This window comes from Delphinapterus leucas, chromosome 10 (assembly GCF_059928025.1).
Source record: "Delphinapterus leucas isolate spDelLeu-1000000601 "Yukka" chromosome 10, BTC_Dleu_Yukka2, whole genome shotgun sequence".
In the NCBI taxonomy this organism is placed as follows: Eukaryota; Metazoa; Chordata; class Mammalia; order Artiodactyla; family Monodontidae; genus Delphinapterus; species Delphinapterus leucas.
Genome location: NC_143138.1, coordinates 37593405 through 37608525, shown reverse-complemented (window position 1 = coordinate 37608525; position 15121 = coordinate 37593405). Strand labels below are relative to the sequence as shown.

General features: G+C 45.1%; 1 protein-coding gene and 1 pseudogene across 2 annotated transcripts in view; both read left to right on the top strand.

The window, feature by feature from the left end:
- TBC1D22B (TBC1 domain family member 22B) overlaps positions 1 to 15121 on the top strand; it is a 126083-nt gene that overhangs the window by 84129 nt on the left and 26833 nt on the right. The window contains exons 7-11 of one of the 2 annotated variants that reach the window (XM_089918798.1): positions 15 to 194; positions 729 to 799; positions 2209 to 2337; positions 3593 to 3658; positions 7640 to 7754. In XM_089918798.1, coding sequence (XP_089774924.1) covers positions 15 to 194; positions 729 to 799; positions 2209 to 2337; positions 3593 to 3658; positions 7640 to 7754 — 561 coding nt within the window. The remainder of the gene's footprint in view (positions 1 to 14; positions 195 to 728; positions 800 to 2208; positions 2338 to 3592; positions 3659 to 7639; positions 7755 to 15121) is intronic. The other variant, XM_089918799.1, reaches the window with a different exon arrangement.
- LOC115801787 (5S ribosomal RNA) lies at positions 11886 to 12004 on the top strand (annotated as a pseudogene).

Genomic DNA, 15121 nt, shown 5'->3' with positions numbered 1-15121 from the left:
TCAAATTATCTCAGGTGACACATGCCTGAGGAACCCACTCCACAAACAGCAGTCACTCCCTCTCCGACCCATCATCCCCCTTGTTGCCCGGATCTCGGACCAGAACGCTTCTGGGGCACCCCCCATGACTGTCCGGGAGAAAACCCGCCTAGAAAAATTCCGTCAGCTCCTCTCCAGCCACAACACCGACTTAGGTGAGTCCCCGTGAGCCCTGGGCAAAAGCTAGGACCTCTTGGTGACTGGAATTCTCAGAGACCTGGAAGCTATTGCTCTTTATTCTTCCTTCTTTTACTTTTCCAGCATCTCCTGATCTGGTGCCCATTGAAGTGACATGCAGGTATTAAGTCAGAAATATGTTACTAGGAATTAGGGACCAAATTAGGTGGGACTGGATTCTGTGTCCTGTAGCTATTCTGGCTTTGGTCTCCCCTACCTCCAGGTGATTCTTACTGAAATCCACACCTACTGGCCTTTCTCTTCCCCTCTAACTCTAATCTCTGAGCTGACTGGATCACTGCTGCAGAGCACTTTGCTGCTCAGGGCTGTGTTTGGGCTTTTTCCCTGTGCTTATCGGTAGCTGGTGGCGGTGGTGGCAGCGGCAGTGGTGGCGGTGGCGATGGCAATCGTCCTACTGGAACGGTGGGAGGCACCAGGCAGCGCTGGCTGAGGCTTGTCTTAGGGCATCTGTGGGAAGGGCTAAATCCAACAAAGCCTTTATCTATTTGCAGATGAACTGAGGAAGTGTAGCTGGCCAGGGGTTCCCAGGGAGGTTCGGCCTGTAACCTGGAGACTCCTGTCGGTGAGTTCTACCCACTGTGTAGAGAAGCGTGAGCCTCACACAGCCCTTCTTACCTGCTGAGGTTAGTCTGGTCACATAAGTCTTGCACCGTAGACTTCTCTAGTCCTACCGGATGTGGCAGACCTGTGGGACCGTAGTCCTATTGCTTTGCATAAAGAAACACATTCTTGAGAGTTTATTCCCACACATGTAGAAGAGCACACATTTGTGCCTATAGTCCTGATCTCGCCTTCTCAGCACCGAGGAGGAAGAATACAGTGAGGCGGGGTGAGCCAGCACTTGTTTGAACAGGCTCCCACATTCCCTGGGCTTCCCTCCGTTTTCAGTAGGAATAACCAAGGTGGTTGAAACCCACTTTGCAACTGTGAAGAGTTGATAAACGGGCCTGCCTCAGAAGCCTGCACTAGTCCCACTTTCACTAAGTAACGGAGCACTGTGCCTGTCACTGTGATACGAACACTTTGATTTCCTGAGCCTGTAAAATTCATTCATTCGTTCAATAAATCCTGTAAGGATTTATTGAGGGCCTGCTGTTCGCCAGGCATGGTGCCAGGTGCTGTGAGGATATAGGGAAGTGAAGACGGCACAGCCCCTGCTCTCCAGGCGCTTGCTCGCTCGCTCGCTATGGAATGTATCCCTTAGCTGCCTGCAAGAGGACGGCTCTCTCCTGACTGCCCCCACCCCTGGTCTTGCAGCCGTGTAATCATTGCCCCTGCTTCTTCTAAGTTTGAATGCTATTAGAAGTAGATGTGGTGAGAATGGGAGGGGAACAGGAGATGTAAGAATTGAGAGTGGGATCTAGACCAGGGATAAGAATGTAAGTTGGCCTGGAGCTGGGGCCAGGAGGGGGGCTGCTGCCAGCAGTTCTGTGTCTGGACGTTGCAGCTGCTGTGTCACAGATTCCATTCAGGTTCCTAAGCTGGTAATTCTGAATGTTACCGTAGAAAAGAATGTGTAACCGGCACCAACTCCCGTGGCACACCACTGAGATATGCCACAGAGGTGGCCACCTCCCCGTGACCCTGGGAAGGTTTGCCTCGTGCACACGCAGCCCCAGGAGGTCCTGACTCGGGTCCAGTTCCCTCCTACTGACCTACATTCGCTTCTCTACTGTTGCCAGCTCCGGAGCTCCGCAGTGCTCCAGTAGTACCCGCTCCTAGCGCAGTGCAGGGGGTGCAGGGGTAAATAACCCTGGTTGGCCGTGCTTCATCTGCCCACATGTGCATCTCATTGAATGAGGAGAGGGCAAACACTGGGTGGCCAGAACCAAGATGGGATTTACGCCTGTGTCTTGGCAGCTTTCTTTCGGTTCCTTTGATAGTTTCCAAGCCACTGCTCAGGCTAAAATAAAAATTAAGGATTCATCCAACCAGTGCCTGTCCCCATCTGACTAGCAGTCCTGTCTACAGGGCTATCTCCCAGCAAACACCGAGAGGAGGAAGTTGACCTTGCAGCGGAAGCGGGAGGAGTATTTTGGCTTCATTGAACAGTATTATGACTCTCGAAATGAGGAACATCACCAGGATACCTACAGACAGGTACAGTCATCGCCTGCTGCCCTTTTGCTCACTAGTCATAATCTTAAGGTGTGGCTCCTGGAAGTGCTCTTGGGGTGCGAGTTTTCCAAGTCTTCAGGCTACAGTGTGCTGGTTAGGAATTAAATTTATTCCCAGAACTACTTCCCTTCTTTCTAATTCAGTAGCTCTTATCTTAGCCATTTTAAATAGATAGATTCTGGGGGGTCCTGGTCAGTGGCAGTGCTTCTCTGACTTTAATGTGCGTACACATCATCTAGGATTATGATAAAATCCCAACTAGGGATTATGGTAAAATGCAGATTCTAATTCAGGAGGCCTGGGGTGAGACCTTCACTTCTAATGAGCTCCCAGGTGATGCCACCTGCTGCTGGTCCACAGACCACACAGAGAGTAGTAAGGGTTATGGGACACAAGCTGAAAGGTGAGTTCACTCTGTGGTCCATCCCTCTGGACTGTGACATCAGTGTGTCCTTCTGGCAGCTGCAGTGCCTCTTTAGCAACCATGTTTTTCTGTCTGCAGGAGCCGTAGCCATCAGCAGCCTTAGCAGGGAGTGTTCTATCATTGCGCATAGTGGTCCCCACAGCCTGCAGAAAGGTGGAGGGTGTGAAGGGGAGTCTCGTGGTTGCAGAGGGGAAAATACTGGGGGAGGCAACTGCCTACAACAAGCTCCAAGAATTGAAGTAGCCTCTGCGGCTATTGACACAGTCCTTAGGATTGTTAGACATTTGGGAAGTCCCGAAGCCAAAACCGATCAGCATGACTTCTTTGGTAACAGAAGTCAGAACTTTCAGTGCCAGCTATTAAAGGCCAGCTCCCTCTAGTTCTCTATCCTGGCATGTTTTTGCAGCTTTCAGAGCTCTTTTACTTCTTGGGAACTGTTGAGTAAGAATCTGAAAGAGACATACACATTTTGATCATACCTGTTAAATAAGTAGCAGCCCAGAGTAAAACAGATTCCAGACAACAGGAAAAAAGCGGGTGATTCTCTTAAGTTGTGAAGCCTATTGCTGTTTGGTGTAAGTGGTTTATTTGGGAAGGTTTCCTCACTGTTCAAAAAGCTATTGCTGTCACGGGAACGTATTCCAGATGCACAGGTAGGTAGGTTTAACTAGACTATTTTTGTATGTCAGTCAATTCTTCCTAAAGATAAATTGTGCTCTCACTCTTACTCCCTTGATTTCCGGTTCCTAAGAAAATGACTTCTCAGAAGAACAACTGGCATTTGTGTTTTTGGATGCGGCTTCTCTTTTTCAGATTCACATCGACATTCCAAGGACGAATCCTCTCATTCCATTGTTCCAGCAACCACTTGTACAGGAGGTGAGGGAAGTGCTCAACATTCTCAGTCCTCCTCCCCCCATCCTTCTGTGGCACCATCTGTGTGGATGTGTGCTTAGCCCTCCCTCCAGGCATGGGCAGGTTTAAGGCTAATCGTGATAGTACCTTGTGTTCCCATATGGAGCTTTGGTCCTTTCAGAGCACTTTCTTATGCATTCTCATTCAATCCTCATAACAAACCTGTGGGCTGAGTAGCACTTTGAGAGGCTGAGGGACTTGCCTAGCATCTTGAGTCTACCTGGTGACAGAATGAAGACACAAACTACACCCTAGAATTCCTAGTCCTGTGTTTGCTCTGCTTTATCTAGCTGGTAGCGGTGTGTGTGTGTGTGTGTGTGTGTAGAAAACATACGTAACAAAATTTACCATTTTAACCATTTTTAAGTGTACAGTTCAGTGACATTAAGTACACTCATATTGTTGTTCAACCATTACCACAATCCATCTCTACAACTTTTTTTCATCTTCCCAGACTGAAGCTCTGTACACATGAAACAATAACTTTCCATCCCCCAGCAACTTTCTGTGTCTATGAATTTGACTATTCCAGGTACCTCAAATAAGTGGGATCATACAGTATTTGTCCTTTTGTGACTGGCTTGTTTCACTTAGCATAATATCTTCAAGGTTCATCCATGTTGTAGCATGTGTCAGAATTTCCTTCCTTTTTATTTTTATTTATTTATTTTCTTGGCCGCACCGCGCGGCATGTGGGATCCTAGTTCCCCAACCAGGGATCGAACCTGTGCCCCCTGCATAGGAAGCACAGAGTCTTAACCACTGGACCACCAGGGAAGTCCCCTTCCTTCCCTTTCTTTTTTTTTTTTTTTTTGCGGTACGCGGGCCTCTCACTGTTGTGGCCTCTCCCGTTGCGGAGCACAGGCTCCGGATGCGCAGGCTCAGCGGCCGTGGCTCACGGGCCCAGCCGCTCTGTGGCATGTGGGATCTTCCCGGACCGGGGCACGAACCCGTGTCCCCTGCATCGGCAGGCGGACTCTCAACCACTGCGCCACCAGGGAAGCCCCCCTTCCTTCCTTTTTAAGACTGAATGATATTCCATTATATTTGTATAAGACATATTGTTGATCTGCCATCTGTCAGTGGACACTTGAGTTGCTTCCACCTTTGGGGTATTGTGAGTAATGCTGCTGTGAACGTGGGTGTGCAAATATCTGAGTCCCTGTTTTAGATTCTTTCGGATACCTACCCAGAAGTCAATTAGTAGTGATATGTTGAGACCTAACAAGTTGGCAAAGCACATGAAAGGTTTCAGTGGGACTGTTAATGTTTTGACCAAGCAGTAAGTATTGATATAAACTCCTCAAGATTAGGGATTTCCTTTGCAGCTTCATAGTAGCTAGGATACTGGATGTAAGTGCTCTTTGAATTATATTTTCACTCATCCTCATAATAGAGAAAACGTGATAAAAAATGCTCAAAATAATTTCTGTTTGACTTTAGATTATACTCATAACTCCGTTTAAATATAGATGTGTCTACTGATGGGATCCCTCATAACTTACCACTAGCATAAAGAAGATTTTGAGGGTGACACCATTATTTTACCTGTAAGAGTCAGCTCAAAGGAAGCTGAAAGCCGCCCGGGATCCCTTTGTGTCTCCCGTTCAGTTTCCCATGGCTCAGCCCTGCTTATTCCTCATTTTAACTTGAAGATGTTCCGATTCTTCTCTCTTACCTGTGCGTGGTTACTTTAAATTTGGAGACAGGGAAAGTAGTTTATTTAAAAGGCTTCTCCTAGTAGTGGAACCTGCCTACAGAGAAAGAAATTCAAACTGTAGTCTTCCCAATTTTTCTTGAATCACCTTTCCATCTAGCAGACTGTAGTTATCATAAACAGGATAAATTAAGTAACATTGAATATTGAAAAACTCGTTTTATAAACCTAAAGATACTTGAGAATTGACTATAGTAAGTGAGAATTACCCACACTAGTAGAAGAGGTGTCTCAGAGGTAGACAAGATTGTCCCAGGCTTCTTCTGTAGGGAAGATTCCATGGTCTCCCCTGGTAACCAGGCTTGGTGCTCATCTACTGCCATCTCTTTGGCATTTTCACTTGTACAGTGTGAGTACAGTGTCTGCACTGTCCCATCCTTACTAGAGAGGGATTATTGCAGGTCTCCTGATTCTGAATGGTTAGCTTCCCTGCGCTTGGCCATTGTTTAAGCCAGTCACCAGGGATTTGTGTATTCACAAGGAGCTGATGGTGTGAAGTAGAAGCCCTGATAAGTCCTTCAGAAGGATTGATCTGGAAGAGCTTTTAACAGAGACATCCAGACAGACACAGGCCACAGGAGCTGTGAGGAGACAGAGTGGAGCAGGGAACTCTTGAGATCTTCCTGGTGGGTCTAGCTTCAGCCACAGTTTCAAGGGAGGGAGGAGGGTATTTAGCAGCAAAGAATGTAAGAGGGGTCCCATTGGAGTGTTGGGCCTAACACCAATGAGAATGCCACACCCTTCCCTCAGCCCCGGGGAGCAAGTGGGCCCATGTAGTGGAGGCAGAGGCCAGCTCCTTCCAGGCTGGGCTTTGCTCTCACTGCCTGCGAGGGCAGGGGTGTTGATGGTGGGAGTATTTCTTGGCTGTCTCTGCCAGCTGGAAGGCAGACTCAACACAAGGGCTGGGAAACATCCTTTATTGTGTCTAGTTTCTCCACGTCTCTCCTACATTGGCTAACCAACTCCAAAACCATACCACCACTTCCTTTTTACTTTTCCCCATGGGAGGTTTTTTCTCCCTTGCACCTGACCTCCGAGAGGGCCTCTTCAATTTGCCCGCAGAGCTGACTGACTCTGGGCTCTGCAGAGCCAGGTGCTGTGGAGGCCCCAGATCTCCTGTCCCTCCGCATGTAGTCATTACCACCTCTGTCATCCCTCTGGTGTGGTTCAGAGACCTGAGGCAGCCCAGTCGCAGCCTGTCTAAGGAATGTATTGGGCCCAGGAGTTGTGGTCAGCAGGATGAAGCCAGGGGATGAGTGTCAGCAAGCTGAGAGAAGACAGGGGAAAAGCTCCAAGGGCATAGTGAAAACAGAGAGGAGTGTAACAGAGTGCGACAGGGCCGGACTCTGTAAAAGGACCATAAAGATCTTTTCAGGGACATCCCTGGTGGTCCAGTGGTTAGGACTCCGTGCTTCCACTTCAGGGGGCACGGATTCGATCCCTGGTTGGGGAATTAAGATCCTGCGTGCTGTGCAGTGCGGCCAAAAAAAGATTTTTTCTTTCTCCCCAGTCTAGTCCTCTGGCCTCTTGTGGCTAATGTACTTAACCCCAGAGGCTTTCCCCATGGAGGCCCTGGCTGACTTCTCTGTTCTCAAGTTCCTGGCTGGAGGAGTCCATAGGATTTGATTTATTTGACTTCCTGTCCCCAGTAAACGTCTGGGTTGCATCCTGATATGTGAAATGACTTCCTGCATTTAGAGTCTGTCACTGGTTCCTAGTCAAGCTGGGTTAGAACTAAATCCAGATCTAGATCTCCTTCCGTCTCAGCAGGGAGAAAGGGGAGTGTGGTAAAGAAGGCATTTCCTCTTTAAATCCTGTAATGACCGAAAGAGATTTAGAAAATGTATCAGAACTTAGATATTCTGATATCTTGCTCCTGGAAATAGAGAAACAGCATCTACAAATGAGCATGGTGGCCTGAATTAATGACATCCACAGCAAACCTTTTTCTAAGCCATTTGTGTCACTCTCCTTTGCGTTTCCCAATTTTATATCATGTTGGCTGAATACTGAAAAGAGAAAGGGCAAGAAGCACCTACCCCTGTTTAAAAACAGTTAGTGTCTTAGAAACTTTTTATATTTGTAGACTGCCTTTGTCCACAGTATTTTAAAATTTTTTCTACAAATTCTGTAGCAACGCTGAGTTAAATTGTGAGGTAGGTAAATGGAGGGAGGGAGAATATCCCCGTGATTTAACATCATGTCGTCTTTTTTTCTCATTTTCCTAGATCTTCGAAAGAATTCTATTTATTTGGGCCATCCGACACCCTGCCAGTGGGTATGTCCAAGGAATTAATGACCTGGTCACTCCGTTCTTTGTCGTCTTCCTCTCAGAATATGTCGGTAAGAAGCATGAGTACCAAGTTGAACAAGCTATTGCTCTTTCTTATCTGTGGTCTGTTTGTTTTTCCCAAGAGTGCAGCCAGTGGGCACGTCTTGCTGAAAAAAAGATGGTGGCTTTAGAATACACAGCTAAACCTCTTTTAACAGCAGCTGCAGCAGCAGCCAGGAATTTCTCTCTCGAGATGGTCACAGATCTCACCTAAGAAGACCTTTGCCAAAGAATGACCAAATTGATATATTTATGTTCTGCCATAAACAGATGGTGTGATGGTTTGGCTGAGGTTCCTTTTGGATTATTTTGAACTCGTCTCAAATGCAGGCCCTCATCTGTGAAAGCTGGAATTTTAGATTATACATTAGGCCTTCACACTTCAGTTCACATGCTGTATCTTAGGAGCAGGATGTGGACGTATAGAGCGGGAAAGGTGCCAGAATCCAGCTCACGCTGGAGGTAATGGAATGGGCCAAGGAGAGCTCTGGGACCTTGGTTTCTCCTCCTCTTTCTTCACCTCTTACCCCACTGGGCTCTTGTCACTTTGAACAGAGTGATTCGCTGTCACGGCAGCAGTTAGGTTTTCTTACAGCTGCAGCCACCTGCTCCAGCCAGGCCTAAATCAGGCAGAGTCTTAAAAGGCATCGAGCATCCTCCACTTTTTTGGTTTCCTCAGTCACTTGTGCTTCAAGACTCATAGGAAAACCTATCTGTCATGGCCTGATGCTTTGTTCTCTTAGTCAAAGAGAAGTTCATGTGGGAACAAGAACATTGAAAAGGATTTTAGAAAACTATCCGTCTACTCCCCTCATTTCACAGATGGATTGTGAGATTCCCTGCCTGCTTATTAGTGGCAGGGCTAGGACCAGAACCCTCTTCTTCAGACTCTGAGGGTGGTGGGTTATTCTTTTCATAGAAAGCCATTGCAGGGGGTAGGATGGTAATGAGAAGGGGACTGGAGTGGAGCCCCTTGGAGGGGGAGGACATAAGAAATGTCTCACTTGATCCTTCCCATTCAGGTTTTCTGGTGGGACTCAAAGGCGTGGTGTTTTGGTCTTTCATGAGGCAGCCTTTTTTATTTTTCATTACTCAAAACGTAAGGCAACCTAATGATGCCATTCCTTGTTCCCCTTAAGTGACAGCAGCCAGGGCAGAACTGGCAGTAAGGGTGGAAGGTCACACTCTTGTCCACTCTGTCCAGTGACCCTAAGCAAAAGCATATAAATAAAGCTTTTGCTGGAGAACTTTCATTTTCCCCTCACATTAATAGGTCAGTTTTCAGAGGCACCTTAATTCTGTGTGGTTTAACTTTATTAAAGAGCGATGCAGCTGGTCTGTTGGGATTTGGGGGTTGATTCTTGCAGTAGTACTTTTCTGAAATGGTATTCAAGGATGAGCCTAGGAAGGTATTAATCCATTCATTAATCTACATTTGAGGTCTGAACGCTGGCATTGCCAGTTTTATGCCAATTAAGGGAAATCCTCAGCAGCTGCAGTTCTAATTGGATATTAACTATCTTGTTAGCTGTCATTTATATTTTGTACCACATTTTCCTTTACCTTCTATAGGCGCCCGTCCCATTGCTACCAGTAGCCCCACCAAGCACTGTGCCTTTCTCTTTTGTTTTTTAATAAATTTATTTATTTATTTATTTTTGGCTGCATTGGGTCTTTGTTGCTGTGCACGGGCTTTTTCTAGTTGCAATGAGCAGGGGCTACTTTTCGTTGTGGTGCGCGGGCTTCTCATTGCGGTGGCTTCTCTTGTTGCGGAGCACGGGCTCTAGGCGTGTGGGCTTCAGTAGTTGTGGCTCATGGGCTCAGTAGTCGTGGCTCGAGGGCTCTAGAGCGCAGGCTCAGTAGTTGTGGCGCACGGGCTTAGTTGCTCTGCGACATGTGGGATCTTTCCAGACCAGGGCTCAAACCTGTGTCCCCTGCATTGGCAGGCAGATTCTTAACCACTGCACCACCAGGAAAGTCCACTCTGCCTTTCTTTGATAGATATGACTGCATTCTGATCTGGGTGTTTGGTTTGTCAGTCTCACCTGCTGACCAGTGAAACCACTGCTGACCCACAGCGTTTACACAGTGAAACGTGGGCTTCTCTGCCCCTCCTCAGCAAGGAAGCCTTTCTTGGCAAGGCTGTACTCAGTTTCACCTCTGCAGCAGACTTCAGGTGGGTGTTTGGTACCTCCTCCTAGAACTAGGAAGGCGGGGCCCATTCTTTTTTTACAGAAACTTTTCAGTTTCAAGCATATGTACAAGTAGAAAAAATAATACCATAAATCCTTATATACCTGCCACGCAACTTCATAACTCTGTCCATTCTTCACCCACTCATCTTTGTGAGTAAGCAAATCTCAATGTCAAGCACCATATAATTTCATCCATAAATATTTCCATATGTACCTTTTGAAGATAAAGATTAAAGAAACTCACAGCTGTAATGCAATTATTACATCTAAAAAGTTTTAATAGGTCCTTAATATAATCTAATATATAACACTATTCAAATTTTCTTGATTCCCATAAATATATTTAATAGTTTGTTTGAATCAGGGTTCAAATCAGGTCCACACATTCTACTAATTGGTTGATATGTCTCTTAAGTCTCTCTTAATCTATCAGTTCCTATCCATGTCTCTTTTCCTTAGGAGTTTGTACGTTTAACCCTTATTTTTCCAGTTTTCAAACTAGGACTTGCCAGGCCAACCAGTAATATAACCCTGATTTTTTAAAGCACTTTACCGTTTGCAAAGTACTTTGACTTACCTGATTTCATTTAGTAGCCCCCAATATCTCTTTAAGGTAGATGTATCAACCTATTTTAAATGAGCTTCCCAAACTCAAACCTAGGTCTTTTGACCTAAATACCTGTGCTCTTTATAAGAATTGGTGGTATCTCAACTTAGAGATAGCACCAACTTAGAGATTGGTGGTATCTCAACTTAGTGGCTCCCTCTTCTACATTCCCTGCTCCAAAGCAGGCAGCACATTTCTTATTGCTCCTTTTCTTAAAAAAAAAAAAAAAAACAGTAGAGGTACATACTCATTTTAAAAAATCAAGGACTTCCCCGGTGGCGCAGTGGTTAAGAATCCACCCGCCAATGCAGGGGACACGGGTTCGAGCCCTGGCCTGGGAAGATCCCACATGCTGCGGAGCAGCTAAGCCTGTGTGCCACAACTACCGAGCCTGCGCTCTAGAGCCCGTGAGACACAACTACTGAGCCCGCATGCCACAATTACTGAAGCCCGCGTGCCTAGAGCCTGTGCTCCGCAACGAAGAGAAGCCACTGCACTGAGAAGCCCGCACACCACAACAAAGAGCAGCCCTCGCTCACCGCAACTAGAGAAAGCCCGCGCACAGCAACGAAGACCCAACGCAGCCAAAAACAAACAAATAATTAAATAAATTTATTTAAAAAAATAAAAACAATATAGAATTTTTATTACCTCACTGCTACCCCCCCCCCCATCACCAGAGATAACTACTATTGACCTCTTGGTGTGTATTTTTCCAGTCCTTTTCCTGTGTGTGGATAGAGCTGCATATATTATTTTTCTTTGTTGTATCCAGAAAACTGGGATCGAACTTATTCATACTTTTCTCTATCTTGCTTGTTTTCATTCACAAATATCTGGCCAGCTTTCCAAGTTTGGACATATGGATCTACCGCATCACTTTCAGCAATTACTTTCATCAAATTTTACTATAGTAAACAATTCTTTTATAATAGGACATTTAAATAATCTACAATTTTTAGCTATTATAAAGAACATTTCAATGAATATCCTTGTACATATTTTCTTACGCATTCGTGTTAAAATACATGTTTCCCTGAAAGAGAGCCCATAGAACGGAAATTACTAGTCCTAAAAGCATGCCAAATAGGTACCACTCCAAAATTACACTGCAAAAAGGTTTCCAGCAGTTTATACTCCAACCACTAATGTTTGGGTGCACTCTTCACATCCTTAGCAAAACTGGGTATTTTAGTCTGTGTTTCACCAATTTGGCAAATAAACCATGGTTTGTGTTTCAATTTTTATTTCCACTTGCTCATCAGTGAGGTGGTTTATCTTTTCTTTTGTGTATTAGCATTTGTTTCTTTTGTCGTCTGCTTGTTCAGATCTTTTATCCAGTCTATGGCCATACCACCCTGAATGTGTCCGATGTCGTCTGATCTCGGAAGCTAAGCAGGGTTGGGCCCAGTTAGTACCTGGATGGGGGACCGCCTGGGAATACCAGGTGCTGTAGGCTTAAAAGAAAAAAAATTCTTTTATCCAGTTTCATCGTTTTTTAAAAAATAACTTTATTTATTTATTTATTTTTGGCTTCGTTGGGTCTTTGTTGCTGCACGCGGGCTTTCTCTAGTTGCGGCGAGCGGGGGCTACTCTTCGTTGCGGTGTGTGGGCTTCTCATTGCGGTGGCTTCTCTTGTTGAGGAGCACGGGTTCTAGGTGCACAGGCTTCAGTAGTTGAAGCACAGGGCTCAGCAGTTGCCACGCCTGGACTCTAGGGCGTGTGGGCTTCGGTAGTTGTGGCACGTGGGCTCAGTAATTGTAGCTCGTGGGCTCTAGAGTGCAGGCTCAGTAGTTGTGGTGCACGGGCTTAGTCGCTCTGTGGCATGTGGGGTCTTCCCAGACCAGGGATCAAACCCATGTCCCCTGCATTGGCAGGCGGAGTTTTAACCATTGCGCCACCAGGGAAGTCCTATCCAGTTTTTTCTATTGGACTGTTGGTCTTGTTTTGTAAGAGCTTTATGTGGATTAGATATATTCATTTTTCATCTGCTATGTGTTAAAAATATTAGGTCAAACCACATGAAATTGCTAATATTCAACGATTTTTGACACATCCCTCCGTGGGAATTTTATATAGTTCAAGCTAATTCTTTTTTTTCCTCCCAGACCATCATTTGTCTTCTCAAATTTGTTTATTGTGTCTCCTAATGTAGCACTTCCTAATTTTTATGTGGTCAAATCTGTCCATTCGACAGGTATTTATTGAGCTCCTCCTATGTGCCAGAGGATAGAGTGACTAAGATAACAGATGTGGGCCCTGCCCTTACGGAGCCTCCCATCTAGTGCAGGGGTTAAGGGGCTCACAAAAAATTAAACAAGTCATTGCAAAGTGTGAGAAGGACATGAAGGAAATACCTCCTCCTTTATGGTTTTTAGATTCGGTATATTGCTTAGGAAGTCTTTCCCCACCCCAATATTATAAGAATATTCTTCCATGTTTTCTTCTAATATGCTTGTGGTTTTGATTTTACACTTAGCTTTTTAAATTCCATTAGTAATTTATTTTCCTGTACAGTGGGGGCTGAGATTTAAAGTTACTGTTCCAACTGGATAGTTCATTTTTTCAACACTATTTATAAATAGTACATCCTTTCTTCACTCATGTGAAATCCCTTTTCATAATATAATATAAATTTCTTTATTTATATGGTTTACTTATTTCTGTTCCTTTTATCTCTATTTCTATGCATGTACTAACCAACAGCTTGGATTTTTGACCTTTGTAGTGTGTTTTATTATTATTTCAGGGCCAGTCTCTTTCATCATCCTTTTGTAAAAATTGTCTTGGCTCTTCTTCCAGGTGAACTTTAGAATCAACTTGCCAAATGCAGGATGTAGGGAACCCTTCTGAATTTTTATTGGAGGTGCAGTAAATTTACAAATTAGTTTCGTGGGGTAATTTTTCCTTTTTTTGATAGCAGCTTTGTTGAGATGGCATTCATATACCATACAATTCACCCATTTAAAGTGTACAATTCAATGGTTTTTAGTATATTTATAGAGTTGTGTAACCATCAGCACAGTCAATTTTAGAATATTTTCATCAGCCCAAAAAGGAACCCTGTACCCCTTAGCCATCACTCCCAAGCCCTCGCACCCCCCCTATTCCTAGGCAACCATTAATCTACTCTCTGTCTCTATGGATTTGCCTTTTCTGGACATTTCATAAAAATGGTCATTCCTTTTCATGGTCAAATAAGTATTCCATTGTATGAATATACCACATTTTATTTGTCTGTTCATCGGTTGCTGTGTATAAATTAAACTTCAAAGAAACAAGGCATACAGACTTCCCTCCAGCCTCAAGGCCTTTCCTGAACATAGATTCAACATTGTTTGTGGCCTTCAAGAATAGTTCTCTTGTCTGAGTAATAATGCTGCTTTTCTTCCCTTCTCTAATAGTGCCATATCCTAGTAAGGCAGCTACTGTGAGAGGTGTGTTGTTATGACCTCTCTGATATGACTCTGCCTACCACAGGAGGCCTCAGGTATCCTTCACCCATGGAACAGGCCAGGCAGTTGCCCTCATCATCCCAGGCAGGTATCATCAGGCAGCCTTAGCCCACTGCCCCATCTTACTGAGCTGTAGCGTGGAGGACGTGTCCTAGTAGAGCTGTGGGATCCACATGCCACCAGAACACTGTTTGGCCTCTCTCCTATCTCCTCCCCTATCTCTTCTTTATTACTTTTATAAATTGGTACCTGAGCTGGCTTCATGCTTTGTGTCATGTTTGTTGTAAAATAGTTGAAAACGGGGAGAACCAGTGACTCTCCTCTGAGTTACTAGAGGATTTTTCTGTAGCTGGCTTAGCCCCCCAGTAGTCTCTTTATCCGCTGAAACCAGCTGCTCACATAGAAGTGGGTCCTCTGTGGATAAGCCAGCTATGTCTGGGTCCAGAGGTGACAATGCTGGAGGGTCACTCCTGGGGAGATACAGTCTCTGGACTGTGACCCCTGAGATGGTGGAATGCCTTTAGACTCTCATCTCCAAAACCTTTTGGACTTAGATGACATTATTGATCTAGCTTGGAACATATTAAGGTCAAATGTAATCGATGATGTGGCCATCGCCAAATTAAGCTGCGTAACAGCAACTGTTTAAGGATGCAAATGAGGAGATTGTATAGAAAAGTGGGACTCATGACATGTCCTGTTTTCAGAAGAAGAGTGGTGCCTGGTGATTTCTTTCGTTACAAAATGAAACACTGTCAAATAACTCTCCCCCTTCTCCTCTGCATGAAGTAGTACAGCAGGATTTTCGTTTCAGGTTTTACTTAGAAGCATGACAGCAGTAGAACTCCCAGAAGGGAAGTCTTTCCCATACCTCTGACTCGTATTCCCTGCGTGACATTTACACTTAGATATGTCATAAATGACCAGTTAGGATTAGCTTGTCTGCACTGACGGGGAACCAATATCTTAAGCAAGAGAGAAAAGCTTACTTCTCTCACATGAAAAGTCAGGAGGTAAGTAGTCTGGGGCTCCATGGTATCAGGGATCCAGCCTTCTCTCTCTGTTGTCCTGCCATTCCCAGCATGTGTTTTTGTACTCATGATCCAAGATAGCTGCTTGTG